A 22,198-nucleotide genomic window follows, 5' to 3' on the forward strand; every position below is an offset into this window, starting at 1 on the left:
TACAAGTAAACCATAACACTTTTGTTGGTGGTCAAAATATTTACTGTAATAAGAGTTATGTCTGTCTGAAGCCATGCTAAGAGAATGAGGAAAAAAGATTGCCCCACATTGGAATCAAACTCATACATTCGGCTTACCAGCCAGGCGATAAGACCAATTTCATGTTACTCAAAAACCTCCAAACAAATTTCATCTAGCTAACACACATCCCTTTTCCATTTTCAACAAACCAATTTTTCAGACCGATCACACTAAATTCTTAGGTATTTCATTGATTCTAATCTCACTTGGAAAAAACACATCGAATATTTACTAAGACAACAGAGACCCTTATCAGGCTTACTCTACCGCACATCTGAATATTTACCTCCCAAACCTCTGCTTTTTATACAGTTCTATGGTTAATTCAAAACTTTCATATTGCATTGAGGCATAGGACAATGAATCTCCCACCGAATCTTACGAATTTGATAACACTTCAAAAGCGCATGATAAGAACCATTCACAAAAAACCCCGCCTCACCCCCTCCAAACCTCTTTTCAAATCATCATTCATACTACCTATCAGTTCATTATATTCATATTGCATTATACTTTTAACCCATCATGAATTTTATTGTAATTACATCCCTCGCCCAATATATCAAACTCGATTCTCAAATTTCTGTCTAAATCTCTCACAATCTTCTTCCCATGCGGGCCATCGCAGGGTGGATTACCAACAGGTCATTTTTTGGAACCAACTCCTTAACACTATAAAAAATGTAGAGAAGGTGGCCAGTTTCAAGGAAAAGCTTAAATTACATATTTTAACAAGTGAATAAAACCTAATTACACATAAAAATTGATCTTGATTACACGATGATGACAAGCCCAACATCACGACTAGCTATGCTGATGCCTATTATGGGCTTCATCTCTTTTCCAACTTTTTTTCTTTAGTTTAATTACTATTGCTGATAAAAATGAATCAAAAATCAAATCAAGTCTTGAGTCAAGCTAAGCAAAAGCTGCAACCATAAAGGAAGTACCCTGCGCTTGTTGCTCAATTTTGTCCTGTAGAAAACTTGTACGCTCTTCTGCTCTTTGTTTTGTGTCATGCAACTCTACAAGCAAACCATAACACCTATGTTGGTGGTCTAAATATTTACTATAATAAGAGTCATGTCTGTCTGAAGCCATGCTAAGAGAGTTAAAAAAGATTGCCCCATATGGGAATCAAACTCATACATTAGTCTTACCAGCCAGGCACGCTGCCAACTGCACCACTCAACCAGCTGGAGCTTTGTGTAATAATTGTGTACATACTTATTACATCTGATGATTTTTCATGGCTCATAGACTGCCAGCAGACTAGCATTAAAAGCCAACTTATATGAAAGTGATATTTGGAAATGGCAAGTTAAAAAATTATGATGTAATGGTAAAAAAATGGTCTTTTAAAATAATTTGAGAAAATAACAAATAAGATTAAGGTAATATTAATTAATACACGTGTAGACCTTTGCCATACGATCTTAATTTATTTCAATGTTGGCATCATAAGGCAAAAATGTCAAACAGAGAAGTATAGAAACCAGTAGTAATTAAAATATTCCCCTGATAATATAAAATGCCCCTGATAATATAAAACACCCCTGGTAAAAATCATCAAAATTTTATATAAGTACCAAACATATTAAAAATTGGATAATAAAAAATAATAATAATAAGTGCACAATAATCAAAAAGGATATACATGTCAATCAATGTCTGTTTAATTAGTCTCAAATTAAATCTAATTAAATTTAATTAAATCTGTTTAATTAAATCAATTAGTCTGTCAATGTAAAGTATATGGTAAGAGTAATGGGAATTATAACGGCTTGGCCGTGTGGTTACACCCACTTGTTAGCAAACTTGCGTGACTAGACAAGATAGATTTTCATTGCTAAAACTTTATCGCTATAACTGGACAGATGAATGACAGACAGACAAACATCGAGCTATATATATATATATATATATATATATATATATATATATATATATATATACATATATATATATATATATATATAGATCAGTGTATATAGACCGTGATATGAAATTTGAGAATCATACAAATGAGCAGGAACTGAATTAATGCTGAGGGATGAGTAAATTGTAAACGCTTCAATTTAGAATGTAACAGCTCAAGGTAAATTACATTATTTTGTCTACAGAAATACTTATTACCACTGCTGAAAATGACAAACACTTTTAAAACCAAATCATTGATAAGTTGCTGTTGTAACATCTGCTTGCATTCTTTTTAAAGTCGGTTCAAAAACTCTAAACTTTCTGCTATTTTCAATGCATGTCTGATTGGCTGATGATTGGCTTTACACAGTTATTGATGCTAGCCAAAGTAATCGATATATAGATAACAGGATGATTTAATTAAATATTATGATGAAAAAACATGTTTTTAATTGCTGTGATTCAGTACCTGCGCTAGAAAAGTAGCAAATACTTATTTAGTTGTTAAAATCTGCAATAAAATTTAACATTACTATGTACACTACTGTAAGTTCTTACCTGTAAGACAGACAGAATGACCAGCGGCGGTCTGAAAGAGACTCGACAGCAAAATGTTTCGAACACTAAACCTTTGTGACCCTACGCAATAGAAACTTTGAATTTAACTTAAATGAATTTAATTTACTAAACACACACTTCAAGCCAAGTTATAATAATTTACAAAACTAACGTTAATTTTATCATTTTAATTTTTCATTAGCTGTTTCAGGTTTGCTATTTTTTGTCTCGCGTTCACTATAACTTTTAGCCAACCTTTTTTAAACATTTTTAAACAGATTCGAGAAAAAAGATCTAACGATGCTGTTCTCAAAAGTGGCCTCTTGCATACGTGTTCATATAGTGGCCATCAAGAACCGATTCGTATGTTCGTATCTCAAAGACCACTCATCTCTCACGAAATAAACTTGCTCGAAATTGCTCATATTTTGATTTCCTTGTATGTTGGGGCACTCATGTCAAGGTATTACTATACCTGCTGTTTGCTGTCGCAGTTGTTCTGTTAAAGCCGCAACAGATTGTTTGATGTTCACCAACTCTATAATAGAATACAATGTGTCACTGACACCGACAGAACACAGAACACTGATTAGAACCTTTCTAAAAATGTTGCACGTATCTCTGTAATGCTGAAACATAAACTAGCTAATATATAGTGAACACAAGATAATTCTTTATTGTAGTTGGAAACATATTTTCTTCACCAAATCTTTCATTTGTTGGCTAATATGTATGTGCTGCCATTTATGTACGCAGGTTGAACTCATGTAAAGGAATTTGCCGGCCTTTACTTGGCACGATCCAGACTATTTCATACAGAATTGAATTGCGCGTGGTTTCGTTCGATGTTTTATCAGAGAAGGAAATCCACTAGCCGAGGAGCCTACGGCCATTTGCTCTGCTCAACTAAGTGAGCGCGCTCTTTTATATACTGTACTAGCTGCATTACCCGCCTACTCTAACAGATTCACGGGCAGCATAAGGTTTATTGAGAGTTGGCTTTCATACTGTAAAACAACTCCAAATATGCAGTTACATCTGCCTCTCTCCTTCTCTCCCTCTCTCCCTCTTTCCCCTCTCTCCGTCTCTCCCCTCTCTCTCTCCCCTCTCCCTCTCTCCCCTCTCTCTCTCTCTCCGTCCCTCTTCCCCCTCTCCCTCTCTCTCTATCCCCCTCTCTCTCCCTCTTTCTCTCCCTCTCTCTCTCCCCCCTCTCCTCCTCGCTCTCCCTCTCTCTCCCCTTCTCTCCCTCCCTCTCCCCCCCCCCTTTCTCTCTCCCTCTCTCTTCCCTCTCTCCTCCTCGCTCTCTCCCTCTCTCACCCCTTCTCTCCCTCCCTCTCCCCCCTCTCCCTCTCTCCCCCTCTCTCTCCCTTTCTCCCCCCTCCTCTCTCTCCCTTTCTCCCCCTCTCTCTCTCCCTTAGTTCAACGCAACACTTGCGGATAGACAACATTTTTGGTTTTTCTGTCGGGCGCATGAAGAAACAGTTTTCGGCGTGTGCCTACTTTTGAGCAGGCGACGTGTAGCTGGTCATGGCTTATGCAGGGTGACAGTAAGTCGATAGCAGCTGCTCTCTTTCTTTTCACAATAGCATATCGCAACCCTCGGAGTACTCGTGAAAGTTCTGTAATAGTAAGTTACAGTAGGCCTACTCGTAGCTGGAAAAAAATTAGTAACTCGGCTGCTGAAGGAAATGAACATGACCCACTATCACGAACAGCGGCAAATCTAACGTTATTAAGTAGTGGAGATGTGGCAATTCATATACAATACAACATCGTATAAGAAACACTTACCTTTTTGATGTGGAAATTTAGTAGGTGAGAAATGCATTTTTCCAGTGGCTCCAAGAAACAAACGTTTACGTGACCTTCTCGGTACACATTGGCAGTAAATATTAATTGCATGTAAATAACTACTCGTTAATTTATTTTATTTAATAAATAGTACATTTGTATAGCTGTATAGACACCTTTGTATAGGCCGCAGAACTCAGGAAGGCGCTTTTTAACACGGCAGAAAATTTGCTGTTTAAAAAGCGTGCTAACCGGGAATTTCGGTTAATGCGCCCGAGCGGTGAAAGAAAAACAACAGAATCGCCACACCTTTATATAAGCCGCTTAGCTCAAATCGTCAGAGAAAAGTAGCGGCTAATAGTCCATATTACAAAGTTACGATATTTAGTATTCATATTAGTTCGGTTGGCTTCGTTCGACCGAATGGAAAAAGAAAGACCGCTCTATAATTTATTTACTGTTACTACACATATTAATTCAGTTCGCTTCGTACGACCGAAATTCGTACGACGATAAAAGGAAAGACCGCTCTAAAAGGCGGACACTCAATCAAACAGACAGACAACGATTGCCGTTTATATAGTAGATAGAGAACAGCGTTTTTCTAGTGGTTGCAAGAAACAAATGTTCACATGACCTTCCCGGTACACGTTGGCAGTAAATATTAATTAGATGTAATTTACTACTCATTAATTTATTTAAAGAGTAGTAAATTTTATTTAATTCACTACTAATATTTACTACTAATTTAATTTTACTACTTACTCATATTAATTAAGTTTGCTTCGTACGATCGAATCTGTTACAATCTTGCCACAATCAATACTCATAGAGGATCTATTCTTCAGCCCTGAACCCTTGTATATAGTACATATCAATCAATTTATCTTTGTATAAGCTATCCTGCATTACTTATTTGAAGTCATCCTCTCATGTAAATTTTCTTTTAACTTTTACACAAATAATCTCAAACTAAATATGAATTGTTCACTACTATCTTGCATTCAGGATTCTTCTGCAGTTTCCGTTTTATTGGATAATATGCCTGCAAATAGAGGCTTTTTGTTATTTTGTTATCAGCAAAATAAAAGATTACTAACTAACGACCGAATCGAAAAAAAGACCGCCATATAATTTATTTATACTGCTCATATTTGGGAGTTATCGGTGACTCAATATATCGAAAAGACAACTCATACTATTAGCATATCAGTATTTATCGTCCATCCCTACGATGAATAGCGGGTTACGTATTATAATAGAGGCGTGTACTAACCGGAGATGCTCGTTAATGCGCCCTAGCGGTAAAAAAAAACACAGAATAGACACGCCCTTATATAAAAGTAGCGGCTAATAGTCGGAAAAGTACGGTACTCTATAAAGCGGACAGACAGATACACAACGATTGCCGTTTATATAGTAGATAATAGCATCACCCGTTCCAGCTAACAAGGTGAATAAACAGGATAGCTAGTGCGTTGGTATGACAAGTGACGATAAGTGATAGCACAACAAGTAAAACAACGATAAAATAAAAAGGACAACACATACAATAAAATAAGAAATGTAACGTCATGGCCCGAGGTCCACCACACTCATTCACTTGATATTTTGTTAACAATAATGTTAACAATATACCTTTAGTTAGTAGTTCGTAATTCTTAGTTGGCTTCGTAATAGAATGTTCACTTCCTTTTGCCTCCCTGTCTACTGGACCTAAATTATACCAAACGATGATCGTAAGGTCAAACTTGTATGCATACTAACTAGATAAATGGTATAGTCAAATTTCTTGCAAAATAAATCATAGAGTTAGGAAGGTGCTAGTTACTTGGTATAACAATTCAAAGAAAACTTATAGTTATTGGAAAAAAGTAGTTGATCATGCCCCGCCAAAACAGCAGATAACGGGTTAAATGTGGATAATCATATTCATAAACATGAGGAGAGACAACTCCAGATGTTGCATTGAAAAATGTACTGATTACCAAGGCATATATGAGAGAGACTGTCTATAGATGGTAGCATTAGCTATATACTACAACAGAACCCATTACAGTGAACAATTTGGTGCATTACATTTATTGTTGTGGCAAGGGGGCCTACCAGGCCGGCAGCGATTTTCTGTCAGGGTCGGCCAGCATATAATCGCTAGCGGCTTCCCGCAGGCTCGGTCCCTTCGTGTTTGGTGGCCTGGAACACCTCACAGCTTCGTACTAACCGGCAGACAGTGGCTGTCAGGCCAAGCCAGTACCATGTAAGCTGGAGGCGGCTTACTGTCCTCCCCACTCCAGAGTGGGTCATGGTATGGGTCACAACTCCAACTGTCCTGAAAGCATTTCGGTGTGGCTCCAAAGTGCTTGGTACATTATGGCTACAGCACTCTTGCCCTCGCTCTGCAGCCGAGCCAACTGGTTAGTTAGCTGAGCCAGTGCTTCAGGTCCCAGGGTGGCCTCGATCGACCTCAAACCGACCCACGCATCTGTGGGGCAGGGTGTCAGCCCGTATGGTCGGTCGTCTCGCGCGTGGTTCTGGCGACCTCTGCCCAGCTCTTACGTGGTTCCTGGTGGCGACTAGTAGTGCCTCGAATCATCCCCCGCTCAATGTCAGGGAATCCCAGAATAGCCTCAATCGGTCCCGGGTTGACCATAGCTGTTTCAATGGAAACAGGGGGTCGCACCCGTTGACCGGCCGCCTCTTGCGCAGGCCTGACGACCCCTGACAGAGCATGGTTTCTCCCGATCACTCTAGCCTCCTTTTGGCCTTCTTGGTCCAACTTCAGCCGAGTTGGGCCCGCATCGCGGTACTCAATCTGGGCACACTGTCGACAATCTTCGCAGGTCTGTCTGCTCAGCCATCGGCGTTGCCGTGCTTTAATCCTGCGCGGTGTTCCAGCTTGTATTTGAACTCGGCTAGCACCTCCAGCCAACATGCCACCTGGTGGGGAGGTGGGCTCCTTCTTGCGGCAGAGGCATTGCAGGGAGGCATGGTCCGTGCGAAGCCGAAGCTCCTGTCCGTATAAGTACGGGCGGAAGTGTTTTACCGTTTTGACCACTGCCAACAACTCTCTACGCGTCACACAGTAATTTCGCTCCGAGAGAGTGAGTGTTTTGCTATAGTAAGCAATCACTTGTTCCTCGTCGTGATGCTGCTGTGACAGCACAGCTCCGACGCTGCACCCGCTGGCATCTGTGTCCAGGATATAGGTATTCCTTGAATCCGGATACCTCAGCATGAGTGCTGTGGTGAGGTTGTGGCGCAGGGTGTCAAACGCTGCCTGCTCCTCGCCTGTCCATTACCTGAACTCTTCCTTTCCCACCAGCCAGTGGAGGGATTTCGCAAAGGTAGCAAACCTTGGGTTGTCCTGCCGGTAGTACCCGACAGTACCCAAGAACCCTTGCAATTCCCGAACTCCACGCTGAGTTGGCCACCGCTCAACCACCTCCACTTTAGCTGGGTTTGTGGTAACCCCTTCGCTACTTACTATGTGGCCCAAGTACCGCACTTGGGACTGTGGCAGCTCTCACTTTGTCGGTTTGAGCTTGAGTCCGGCTTGCCGTAGTCGCTGAAACACTTCCTCCAGCTGCTGGAGGTGAGTTTCAAAATCAGGTGCAATAACAATCACATCATTTAGGTACAATGGCAACGTCTGCCAGTGAAGCCTGTGCAAAACTCTCTTGATCAATCGCTGAAAAGTGGCTGGGGCGGAAGTCAGTCCGAAAGTAAGGACTCTCCAATTCCACAATCTCGAGCAAGGGATGAAAGCTGATTTTTTCCTGGCATCTTTGTCAAGCAGAACCTGCCAGTATCCGCTGACAAGATTGAGGGTACTAAAATATCGGCTTCCAGTCAAAGCATCCAGGCTTTCGTCTATCCAGGGAAGGGGATAGATGTCTTGTTCTGTTACCGTGTTGAGCCTTCGGTAATCCACGCAGAACCACCATTTTCCATCTTTTTTCATTAATACAATAGGGGAGCTCCCCGCTCCTCCAGCCAGCTCAATCAACCCTCTGGCCAACAGGTCCTGTACCTGTCTCTCGGCCTCTGCTTCCTTTTCAGGCCCTAGGCAATGAGGGGGTTGACGAATAGGTCGGATCCCATATTTCATGGGTATGGAGTGCTCCACGGGTGAAGTTTTACCGATATCTTCATCTCCAGTGCTAAAAATGACCCATACTTGGTCAGTAGGGTAGCCAGCTTTCTAGCCTGCTCTGCGTTCTGTCATGCAAGTCTGGCAGCCTGGTACAGTTCCTGGAGATGCTGGGGGATTCGTGGCCCGGCCTTGACTCGGGTGATTGGCACAGCAGGGCCTCCCTTGAGGGGAAGGGTGCCGGCGATGGGAGGAGGCGCTTCCACACTAGTGTAAGTGTCAACGGTAGTTCCCGAACGAATAGTCAGGGGTTGAGGGTTCCGGTTGAGACACCTAACCAGCATCTTACCATCTGCTCCGGGCTCATTCAGGCTTGTAGCTGGAGGCGGGCTTTCAGGCACCCATCTACTATCTTGACTGGACAGAAATTTTGTGTGGTCAACCTACTTCTGACTGCAACCTCTGTCCTATCTGGCACAACCAAGTGCCTAATTACCTGGACTTTGTTCTGGATGAGCTTTCCCGTTTGGTCAGTACAAGCCAATGGCTTCCCATCCACTTTCACTATGGGTCATTCGAGCCCCATCGAGCATTGGTGTGCCATAAAGAAGGGCATGCCAAGAATAGCGTCTTCACTAATCTGACTGACTATGAAGACTTCCTTGGTCTTCACTTCGTGAAACCTTACTTAGGGCCGGATTACACCAGAAAAGGTAAGCTGTTCCCATCAGCAAGCAGGCCATGAGTGTCACTCTCCTCCAATCATTCTCTTATACCATGGGGAAGTCGGTCAAACACCTGTTTTCCCAGCAGGTTAGTGGTGCATCCGGTATCCAGCAAGAAGTGCACTGCTTGACCTTTGATTTTACCCGGGAGGAAGTAACTGGCAGAGTGTGGGCGCCCCAGCAGACGTGCTTGAGCAAGTTCCCTGTGTTCGAAGGGGGCTACCTGAAGCTGCTACATTTGTGCAAGTAGAGAACGTGCTTGGGAAAGTCTCTTAGCATGGAGGGAGGGGGATGTCCTCTGTGAGACAGGGCACCAAAGTACCTGAGAGGAAGGCATAGTGCTTACTTTGGGAGACTGATGCCTGACTCTTCTAGGTATAGTGGTTGGAACGACTTGGAACTATTGCAGCTGATAGTGGGTGCTAGTGCTGCTGCCTTCTTTCGTTTCCCGACTCCTTTTTATTTTGACTGGGGCATTCCTTCGGAGATGTCTCGTGCCTCCACATCCCCAACAAATGGCAGGCATACTTTCTGGAGGCTCTGTTGGCTTGTTTTGCAGCAGCTTGACCTGTTCTGCCAGCTGCTTTACTGTGGATAGCAGTACATTCAAGGTGCCCTGTTCGACACTGCGTACTGCACCATGTCTCGTATTGGCCTCTGAGTTTTTTATTTCTTCTACCACAGTTCGGACGGCTCAGCCCAGGGTTGGTTTTTCTCTAGATTTGATCTGGATAAATTCTCCTCCAGCCCGTACCGCATCCGTGAGGGTCTCCATGGGTACCGCTAAAAGATGCCGCTGTAGAGGGGAGAGTTTGAGAAATACACCTTTGCCATGTTGCTTCTCAACGGTTCGGGCAGTTCCGCGTAGGCTATTTGGACTAGCCGTTCAATTTCCATAGCGTGTTTCTGCAGGGAGGTTTGGGTTCCTTTTGTTAAAGTCGGGTGATAGTCCAAGTCAGGCTCGGGTGGCTTCAAAGATGGCCACCACCCCGATTGCTCTTCGGCAGGACTCTGCCTCTCCCTTCAAAACCTCTCGGAGGTGCAGTGTGCTGGCCCCCTTGGCCCACCTATTTGCAGCTGCGATTTCTCAAAATCTGGTAATGAAGTATTCTGGGTTTCCGGCGCCATTATAGTCAGGAATTTTAAACTGGGAGGCCGGTTCCGGGTTGCGACTTAATCTGACAAGTTGCCCAATGGCGTCTGCTAGTCGGACTGTGTCCCGGTCTACACTCCTTGCCCTCCTTTTAAACATGACTTAAGCTTTTCTCCGAGTGGGGGGACCATTATAAACGATCGTGGCCTGACTTGAAGTGCTTAAGCCTTTTTGGCCGTATCGAGCGCCTTACAAAGTGGGGGGTGGTTGGCGTAGTGCCAGTCATTAGAAGTCTAGCGTTTATTACCTAGCTTACTGGAATTTTTAATTGGCAAACTGCCAGGCCAATAGTGGTAGATGAACAAGTGGTAGGCAACTCTCATCACTTCTCATTGTTTATAAGCTGATTTTTAATACCCGGGCCACGCCAGGAGTCACAGCTACTATAAATATATATACACATATACTAGCTGAATGCACGGCACTGCCGGTTAATAAAAAGCCTTTGCACAAAAAAATTTATATTTATTTAACATATAACAACAGTTACCACTCTAACTTTCAAGCTTCATATCATGAAAAAAGTGTTTTATGCAGTTCAAAGAAATTAAGAAAAAAAATAAAACAGTCATGAAGGCTTTTAAACTGTTTCAAACACTTGTAACTTTTGAATTCCAAATCATAAGAAAGGTGTTTTGTTGAAATTAATTTGGAAAAAAGTAAAACAACTGTGAAGGTGTTTAAATGTAAAAGTGAAATAATTGGCAAGAAATGGCTAAATAAAGTCTGTTTTGCTACGATTACAATAAAAAGCGATTTACTATACAATTACATAATTTTAATATGTTTCAGTGTTGGCATCGTAAAGCGAATATATCATATAGAGTGGTATAGAAACCCATAGTAATTATTTAATGCAAACATCCCCTAGCAAAAATCATCCAAACTTCATATACATGCTGTTCATATTAAAATTTAGTAACAGATCAATATGTTAACCTTAGCAACTATAGTAACCAAAGTATCTTTAGTGTATTTAGTGGTTATGATCTACAAGAAAACTTAACATTACAATGTACAATGTGCAGTACGTATCATGGGGAAATCTTACCTTCAAGACAGATGTTTAATATAAACATTGAATTTACCTTAAATGAATTTAGCTAAAGACTAACTAAAGACGTACTAAAGACTAAGTTTTAGTACTTAGTTTACCAAATTTGTCAGAGGCTAAAATTTTATCACTAATCTGTTTTCGGTTTGGTTTATATTATAACTTATAAGGAATAACGCTGAACTGAGATAGAGAGCAAGCAAGCAAGCATCATATCTCTTTCAGGTGTTGTGGAAGGAATTTCAGCAAATAGCATATTGGCATTTTAGTTATTTTGCCGTAATCAGTACACCGACTGCCAAACTTTAATTTCAAGAGAAATTCAATCCTTTTATGGCGAGGACAAAAAACATTGTGTTCGATAGCCTATCGTGAGGCATTGTAACCCGAGGACGCACTGTATTAATTAATACAGTACATGGTAAGACCGATGGGTGTAAAAAAACGGCTTAGCCTTGTGGTTGTGCGCGCCTGTTAGTAGACTGGTGATTTGAATGCCGCAAGCTCAATCTAGTATGAAGGTGATTTTTGAAAAAGGACGAAAAAGCATCGTGTTCCATAGAGTAAGGCAAAAAAATCTTATATTAAGGGACATCGTAACCCGTGGGTGCACTGTATGAATCACTCATTTATTGTGTGCAATCGCGAAAAAGGATATACAGTATAAAGAATGAAAGTGTGATAAACATGGCATAGCCTTGTGATTACGTACGCTTGTCAGTAGACTTAAGAATTGAATGTCGCGAGTTCAAACCCAGTACGGCGGTGATTTATCATTGCTAATAGTTTCATTGCCATAACTGGACAGACGAACGATAAACAAACTTAGAAACATATATATACAAGTAGATCGACCTTCGACAAATGTATAACTACAAGGACATGTATTATTTAATGACCTTCTACAAGTGTATAACCACAAGGACATGTATTATCTAATGACCTTCTACAAGTGTATAACTACAAGTACATGTATTATCTATTGAGCTTCTACAAGTGTATAACTACAGGTACATGTATTATCTATCGACCTTCTACTAGTGTATAATTACAAGGACATGTATTATCTATTGACCTTCTACAGGTGTATAACTACAAGTACATGTATTATCTATTGACCATATACAAGTGTATAACTACAAGTACATGTATTATCTAATGACCCTCTACAAGTGTATAACTACATGTACATGTATTATCTAATGACCTTCTACAAGTGCATAACTACAAGTGCATGTATTATCTATTGACCTTCTACAAGTGCATAACTACAAGTGCATGTATTATCTATTGACCTTCTACAGGTGTATAACTACAAGTACATGTATTATCTATTGACCATATACAAGTGTATAACTACAAGTACATGTATTATCTAATGACCCTCTACAAGTGTATAACTACATGTACATGTATTATCTAATGACCTTCTACAAGTGCATAACTACAAGTGCATGTATTATCTATTGACCTTCTACAGGTGTATAACTACAAGTACATGTATTATCTATTGACCATATACAAGTGTATAACTACAAGTACATGTATTATCTAATGACCCTCTACAAGTGTATAACTACATGTACATGTATTATCTAATGACCTTCTACAAGTGCATAACTACAAGTGCATGTATTATCTATTGACCTTCTACAAGTGTATAACTACAAGTACATGTATTATCTATCGACCTTCTACTAGTGTATAACTACAAGTACATGTATTATCTATTGACCTTCTACAAGTGTATAACTACAAGTACATGTATTATCTATTGACCATATACAAGTGTATAACTACAAGTACATGTATTATCTAATGACCCTCTACAAGTGTATAACTACATGTACATGTATTATCTATTGACCTTCTATAACTGTATAACTACAAGTACATGTATTATCTACTGACCTTCTATAAGTGTATAACTACAAGTACATTTATTATCTACTGACCTTCTACAAGTGTACAACTACAAGTACATAATTAAATTACTGATGTTCCTAAAAATTCAGTGTTGATGCTTTTTAATACGCCAAACTTCTTTGCACGTTGTTAAATTAAACCGGTGTCTCTAACGTGATTGAATACTTCACTGACAATTAGATCACTCTCATCGTCGAGCTTCTATATTTTAAAGATTATGATAATAACATTACAGCCATTGCAAAAGTTGATCTCAAATATATATTGGCATATTCAGGTCTAAAACATTACACGAAGCATTCTATTTATTTTCTATCGACCGTTGTATGTGCGTTGTGATGATATAGTGTATGCGCGCTGTATCCACAATGTTTGTGCATTGCAAGTGCTTTGTATGTGCGTTGCGCATGGGTTGTACCGACCTAAGATGCACCGTTACCCTCTTGTCATAGTAAAATCAACATATTACCCAGTCTATGATGATAATGCAACTACCTGTAGACCCACCAGCATCCCAGACGCTAGTACAGTAGACACTAAAACGTAAATAATTCATTTCAGGTAAGTTTACGTTGTAGGGATTTTACATTACACAAACAATATTGTTTGTAATATAATTTAATTTAATATAATATAATTTACATGTATGTTATTTAACATACATGTAAATATCCTAATCCTTTCTAAGATTTTCCCAGACTCACTCCTTTAGCTTTTCAGAAAAGAAAAAAACTAAACATAACTTGTTAATTTATTGAATGTACTGTAATTGTGGTTTTGTTGGTTTGTATCGACAACTTTTCTCTTTTTCTATCACATACACTTGGTGTAATTTTACATTATGTTAAGGAGAGCGCACACCTTCAATATCAATTTAAGTCCTCTTTTACTTTTTTCCTACGCAGCAAAGAAAAAAAAGTAAGTCTAAAACTAAGTAAAACAAAAATATATCCTTGCTATCATCAGAGTGGTGTCTGTCTGTCCTTCTATAATTCCGAAGTCAGGCTTAGATGCTAGGATGAAAGAACATTTTCAACGAGACTCCAACTCATGACATTTAGCTTCGTAAACTGACACTTTGCCACCTGCGCCAATCGACCACCCAATGGTATTTTTGAATAATTGTACAATTACTTATTCTCTTTGCTTTATTGGTACTCCTGACAATCTATCTCGGCACACTAGACTTTATTGGTACTCCTAACAATCTATCTCGGTACACTAGACTTTATTGGTACTCCTGACAAGCTATCTCGGTACACTAGACTTTATCGGTACTCCTGACAAGCTATCTCGGTACACTAGACTTTATTGGTACTCCTGACAATCTATCTCGGTACACTAGACTACTAGAGTACTAGTATATATAATAGAGTATAAGTTGTTTTCTCTTGCAAGTGTGACATGAGTGAAAACAATATTTTTAAGGCCAACTAGAGATTCTGCTTATCCAAACCATATTTGAGAATTGACCAACTTGGCGCTTTACATTGTATAGAATTTTTACTTAATACAAAGCAAAGACTTTAGATAAATTAATCATGCTAAGTGAAAGTTACGGTAAAGGAGGTTACCATTATACTCGCGTCTACTCATTTTCCATTATGAAAATGAACATAGGTTTTCATTATAAGAGCGATGTCCAATAAGGTGATAGAAAGACTAAGAGATTTACCTACATATAGATATCCAATAAGGTGATTGAAAGGCTGAGATATATACCCACATACAGATATCCAATAAGGTGATTGAAAGGCTGAGATATTTACCCACATACAGATATCCAATGAGGTGATTGAAAGGCTGAGCTATTTACCCACATATACACATCCAATAAGGTGATTGAAAGGCTAAGATATTTACCTACATAGAGATATCCGATAAGGTGATTGAATGGCTAAGATATTTAAATACATATAGATATCCAATAAGGTGATTGAAAGGCTAAGATATTTACCTACATATAGATATCCAATAAAGTGATTGAAAGGCTAAGATATTTACCTACATATAGATATCCAATAAGGTGATTGAAAAGCTAAGGTATTTACCTACATATAGATATCCAATAAGGTGATTGAAAGGCTGAGATATTTACCTACATATACACATCCAATAAGGTGATTGAAAAGCTAAGATATTTACCTACATATAGATATCCAATAAGGTGATTGAAAGGCTGAGATATTTACCTACATAGAGACATCCAATTAGGTGATTGAAAGGCTAAAATATTTACCTATATATAGATATCCAATAAGGTGATTGAAGATTAAGATATTTACCTACATAAAAAAGTTTCACTCATTGACATTGTAGTGTTATATTGACGATAGGAACTTACCGTGTCCGCGCACATCCTTCTTATTGTAGGTAGAGAAATGATCCTCATACGCAGACAACGGTTGGTCATCATTTTTTCTCCCCATCCCCCTCACAGATTCCCTAACAAGTGAAGCCTCACGAGCATTCCGTTCTCCACTAGAAAGATGTTGCTGATCCAAGGAAACAGGCTGTTTTAGTCGTCGTATGACCAGCCAGCTCATATTTCAGATTTTTATACTGTAGAGATACAGAGTCTCGAAAATTTTGGCTTTTTGGCAGTGCATCTTCACTTCTTCTATATTCGTCTGAGTGCTGGCGTGACAAGCTTCTTCGAGTATGCTTCATAGATAATTCTGGATCATCTCTTAATTGACATGAAACATCTCCAGACCTTAAGCGCAGAGGGTCCTTGAGAGTAAAGCGAAAAAAGCTGAGGCAATTTAACATTAGCATATAACCATCCAGCAAGAAAAAATTGAAAAAGGTTTTAATTATATGTAACTCTCATTTACGTTTATTTTCCAAAACCACATCACTATGAGTTTATAAAAGACCAATTTATAGGCATATAAATTAAAATATACTGCTTAATTATGAGATTAACATATCTACGCATTGGAATATTAAAACAAATACAGTATATGATATTAGCATATATCCATGATTATAATCAGTAACTAGGTGATGATATACATATATTAGCATACATTTACTTAATAAGCAGCCAAACCCCGGCTTATGATCACCTCTGCATACAATCTTTTGACATTTGCCATGAAATTTGTGCATACATTATCTTGACATGTGACATAATTTCTAACATACATCGTTTAAAATTTCTCAAATCACTACGGTTAAGTAAGTACAAAAACTGGTAACAATTGAAAATAAAATATTGAGATAATAAAAAACATAGTTTAAATTGAGTTAATTAAAACTACAGTGATCCTCAATAAGCGAAAGTTGCAAGGAGCTCCGACGCACAACCAAGGCAATGAAAAAAATAATACTATAATAGGGTTAGACAAACTACTTTTGAGCTGAAAAAATTAAAGTTGGTTTGTAAAAATATTTTTTGTTTGGCTGCTGTTTGGAAATTGGACCATCCTAATGAATCACATCTCTTTCCTCACAATATCTCACCAGAAAATTCTTCAAAACATCTAATGGACTAGTGAACTAGAAGGACTAGTGGAGTAGTCTAGTGGACTAGTGGAATTTGGTGTCAAAAGAAATTACAACACAAACCGGATTCGATCTGAAATGGCGAAATTGATACAATGTTTTTCCAAAAAACATAGAACTTCCCGTTTTCAGCCAAGACTTAAACTCTATTGCCAAGTGAACTTTGTGTCAATACAAATATGGACAAAGATATATATGGACACCATTGAATATGATATATTTGTGGAACTTGTGGAAACTGGTCCTGCAGGCAACAAACCCTTTTCGAACATTATTGTTTTTAGTACACGAAAGCAATGTACTTATGTACAGAACTGGTAAATCATCTACTAAAGGGCCATCTACATACTTGTAGAGTTTATTACTCAAAGTTGACAAAGCCAACTAGATATTCGCTACATGAATCTGTGACTGCTACACGCAAGGGAAAGAATATAAAAGTGATGAGATGCATACTAATTTACTAGGCAGAGTATTTAAAACACAAAAACTATATAATAAAATACAAATACTATATAATAAAACACAAATACTATATAATAAAAACTACACCTAACATAAATTTATGTTCCCACTAGAAATAGTAAAATCTTTGTCTGAAGTGGAATGTACCAGCCAGCATCTATTCCTTGCAATGCTAAACGGGCCTAACTTCCCCATTTCTCACAAAACTTTATAGCAGTGGTTCTTAACCTTTTTGCCCCATTCCCCCTTTTCTAAACCTAAAGACAGAAATTCCCCCCAACTCCTTCAAATAATGCACTGCAACTAGATAATGAACTTTATTTACATATATAACTTATATACATATATACATGTATATATGCATTTATTACAGTCATATTTACATGGAATATTAAAAATGAATGTATATTGAAACTCAATATATCTATCATTGTAAGACAGTCAGCAGACTAGTACGATTTCTGTGTTTGTTTGGAGCTGACCAGAATTTTGATGTTAGGAGTTGTTGTAGATAGGGCACACCGTAGGTTAGCTTCTTTTTACAGACGGTTTCTAGATTCGCTCTTCATGGTTAGCATTGCTGAAAATGCTGACTCGCAAAGATATGTGGAAGCAAATGGTATGAGCATCTTGAAAGCGGCCAAGCTTATGTTGGGATACAATCTTTGGGCCTGAACCCAAAAGTGCTCTATTGATAGCTTCTTGAAGTCATCTTTTAATGCAGAGATGTTTCAAAGGGTCTCGGGTCAGGCTCATCAATTGCTCTGTCCTAGGATCTAACTTTGGAAAATATCTCTCAAACTCTGCTATCAAGCTGTTCAAGTGATGCTTTATGTCGGTTAGCGAAAAAGCGGAAGGAGCTTTCATGTCAACTAATGAATGCAGAACTGGAAATGAAACTCTTAAATTTCCAGTAGCCAGTCTTTCTACCCAGAGTTTGAGCTTGTCCTTGAATGCATTGATACTATCAGTTACATTCAACACATTTCTGTCTTTACCTTGCATCTTTGTGTTCACTTCATTGATTGAAGCGAATATGTCAACCAGGTAAGCAAGACACTGATGGAAGCCTTCCACCTGCATTGAAGCCAGTAGTTTGGGTTTGTTATGAGTTTTCAAGAACTCATTGACCTCTGCTCGTAGATTGAAGAAACGCAGAAACATGTTACCCATTGATAACCATCGAACTTCGGAGTGGAACAATAGTGATGAGTGCACAGCATCCATATCTTCGCATAACTTGTGGAAGAGACGTGTTTGCAAGGCAGAGCCTTTGATAAAGTTTACTACTTTAATCACTGAAGAAAGGTGTTCCTGCAATCCTTTGGGAAGAGTTTTTGCTGCTAGCGTTTGTCTGTAAATGAAGCAATGGGTACTCACCACTAAAGGATTCTTTTCTTTTACTAACTGTGCAAATCCAGCATGACAGCCAAGCATGGCTGGAGCACCATTAGTGCAAACTCCAATTAGTTTGCCCCAGTCCAGATGTTCTTTGCCGAAGAATTCGGAAACCAGGTTCATAACATCAGCAGCTGTGGTGGTCTCTGTTAAAGGACTGCAGAACATAAATTCTTCCTCAATTGTCTCTCTGTGTACATAGCGTGCAAACACCATCAGCTGTGAAATGCTAGCAACATCAGTGGACTCATCAAGTTGAATGGCGAACATGGGAGATGACTTGATTTTTCCAATTACTTGCCTCTTTATGTTCGCAGACATATCATCGATCCTCGATTTCACTGTGCTGTCTGAGAGGGATAAATCAGCTATCTTTTGAGCGGCTGTGTCTCCGAGAATAATTTTAGTACACTCCAGCAGACAAGGTTTAACTAATGTTTCACCAGTGGTGTGTGGCTTCTCATCTCTGGCGATAGGGTAAGACAGAGCATAGGATGCCTCGATAATGGCCTGTGCCTGGATATGAAAGCTGCCAGTGGAATCCAGTTTTGCCCGCTTCAGTTCTCCCTCTTTAGCTTCAAAGAGCGGCTTTGATTTATCCATGTGTTCTGCATGTTTATTTCTTAAGTTGATGTGGTTTCATGGAGTCGTTAGCGAGCACTTTCATGCACAAAACACACTGTGGTACTTCGATGCCGCTTTTAATCATACAGGTGAGTCCATAGTTAAGGTAAGAATCATATGTTCATCTTTTGTCTTTGACATTTCTAACACCTACAATATGGGATATGCCATCAAAATATTTGAATACCTTCAATATCTACATGAGCAAAACATCATACATATGTTAGGCTACAGAGCAAATTGTCAAAATGTTATACGTTTATGCAAACCAAATCGGTAACTGAACAATTAATATTGCAGGTATGTATATGCATGTAGTGTAGCAATCCTTACCTTTTCCAGTTTTAGATCTTGGCTTTGTTGAAACGACTGAAATTCATTCACTCCTCGCTGCCCTTTATGTAAGAAATATTGGTGCCACAGAAATCCCCTTTGGCAAACTGCCAAATTCTCCACCTAAAATCCCAAAATTCCCCGTGGGGGGAATTCCCCCCTGGTTAAGAACCACTGCTTTATAGTATCATACAGTGCACCCTCGAGATACGATTACCCTGATATACGATTTTTTCACCTTACGAAGTCAAATACATGTATTGTGATATCTTCACCTCGCTATACGAATTTTATTTCACCATACGAATTTGATAAAAGTTTTGCCCGAGTTAAAATTTGGCCGTCGGTGTGCTCATAACACACGTCGAGATAAAAAAGACACCGAAATATAGTTTGCCGAAAACATTCTTAGAACGTTTAGAAGAGATACGATGATCGACTTCTCTCATGTCCGCGTGGAAAATTTCGTGTAAAATACACAAGCGAGAGCAAATATTCATTTGTAGCGTTGTTATAGCTTTTACTATAAACATTCAAGTCAGCATACGTATATAACTACAACTATCTACATTTAATTCGTTATCTATGGAATCTGAGACGATACAAACGTTACAAAACGAAGGAAAAATGATTTCTATGTCAACAAAGTTGGATGTCGTAAATAAGAAGAAGGGACCCGTATTATTAACATTGTCAAGGAATATGATCGCAACCAATCAGCATTTGCAATTATTATTAAAACAAGAACTCCATTAAAGCAAGCACAAGAAAGAGCTTCCGACTGAAGATTTGAATGAGCTAGGTCATGCACGCGATCAGCATTCAAAAGGAGCAACCATTTTGTAAAGGCGAGGATTTAGAAAATACAGAAAATCTCACTTTCGCAGAAATGTTTCAAGTGTTTAATTTACTGATGTGGACTGGTACATTAAAACAATGCATGTATAATATATATTATATATCTCTTGTGTGGCATGTTTTTCATATTTTATTTGTTTCCTTTTGATTTTATGTTATATTTTCTTGTTTAACCATGTATTTGCATATGGGCTTGTTATCTTCTACGTGAATAGAATTCATCGTATGTATGTAACTCATATAACTAGCTACTCAAGATAGTTGACACATCCACATTACTTTCTGAAACTTGCTAAAGCCCTGTCCCCCCATAGGGTATACATACGTACAAACTTTGTATGTATGGTTACATTGATTCTTGTGCACATTTCATACAAGACAAACTACTGTACCACATTCTCTGGATCCTTTTACAAGCGCTAGCTAGCAATTTTCTGCATTGCACCATCAATTTTTTCGTCGTAAAATTGGACAGGAATGGACAACTTCTTTTAGTGTGCTAAAAAATTCCAATTCATTACGTTTTAAATTTATTTTCAAGTGTACAGCACCATAATTAGCATTGATACGTTTTTGCCTCCTCTCTGCTTTACCCGCTACATGTACCAGCTACGTTACTCCAAAGGTATGTACGTCCAGTATAGAAAATATAACTTTATTTTTCTTTTCGGTAGCCATTAAATGGTCAAGTGTGCGAGAGGCCGCTTTCTATAACTGCATCGCTCGGCCTTATTGATTTAGGTCGAAAATGATTTCAACCAGATAGGCTAAAGTTTATAGTGAAAGTGACGATAGGAACTGCTGAAGGATAAAATTTCGTAATAAAAAGTTGAAATTCAGTAAAATAGTTCAAAATACATACTAAAACTTAGTTTTAAGTGTAGGCTTAGCAAGCTAAACTTACTTGAAGTGAATTCAAAGTTTATGTTATGCGTACCTTTTGAAGGCAAGAACTTACCGTACGTACTACATTTGGTACACACATAATTTTGCGTTTTATTGCAGATCATAACCATTAAAATACACTAAACACAATACAGTTACTGTAGGTAACTATAATTACTAAAGTTAACATACTATTTTGTTGCTAATTGTCAATATGTACACATTTTATAAACAAAATTGACGATTTTTACCAGGGGGTGTTTGCATTGTATAATTACAATGGTCTTTATACCCCGATATACGAATTTTTCACCATACGATGCCAACTCTGGAACGAATTAACATCGTATCTCGAGGGTGCACTGTATTCTTAATTTTTTCACATTTTATTGAACAGACATACCATACAGACTGATCTTTAATAAATTATCACATTTGCAAACTCTAAAGGAAATACAATCAGCTGCAGACTCTGCCCACCTGCAGACTCTGCCCACCTTCAGACTCTGCCAACCTGCAGACTCTGCCCACCTGCAGGCTCTAGCCACCTTCAGACTCTGCCCACCTTCAGACTCTGCCCACCTGCAGACTCTGCCAACCTGTAAACTCTGCCCACCTTCAGACTCTGCCAACCTTCAGACTCTGCCCACCTACAGACTCTGCCCACCTACAGACTCTGCCCACCTTCAGACTCTGCCCACCTACAGACTCTGCCAACCTGCAGACTCTGCCCACCTTTAGACTCTGCCCACCTTCAGACTCTGCCAACCTGCAGACTCTGCCAACCTTCAGACTCTGCCAACCTGCAGACTCTGCCAACCTTCAGA

The 22,198-nt window shown here is 39.0% G+C and overlaps 2 protein-coding genes across 2 annotated transcripts in view; both read right to left on the reverse strand.

Annotated features, from left to right (window-relative positions):
* Positions 1–999: 999 nt before the first annotated feature.
* LOC137386526 (uncharacterized) overlaps positions 1,000–22,198 on the reverse strand; it is a 32,319-nt gene continuing 11,120 nt past the window's right edge. Inside the window, exons 3-6 of the mRNA XM_068072843.1 lie at positions 15,643–16,031; positions 5,989–6,066; positions 3,035–3,097; positions 1,000–1,106 (exon numbers count right to left, since the gene is read on the reverse strand). Coding sequence (XP_067928944.1) covers positions 1,000–1,106; positions 3,035–3,097; positions 5,989–6,066; positions 15,643–15,844 — 450 coding nt within the window. The 5' untranslated portion in view covers positions 15,845–16,031. The remainder of the gene's footprint in view (positions 1,107–3,034; positions 3,098–5,988; positions 6,067–15,642; positions 16,032–22,198) is intronic.
* Positions 17,982–19,274, reverse strand: LOC137386542 (protein FAM200C-like). The gene has a single exon (XM_068072844.1). The coding sequence runs from the start codon at positions 19,272–19,274 to the stop codon at positions 17,982–17,984; it is 1,293 nt and encodes a 430-aa protein (XP_067928945.1).

Source organism: Watersipora subatra, chromosome 1 (genome assembly GCF_963576615.1).
Source record: "Watersipora subatra chromosome 1, tzWatSuba1.1, whole genome shotgun sequence".
NCBI lineage: Eukaryota > Metazoa > Bryozoa > Gymnolaemata > Cheilostomatida > Watersiporidae > Watersipora > Watersipora subatra.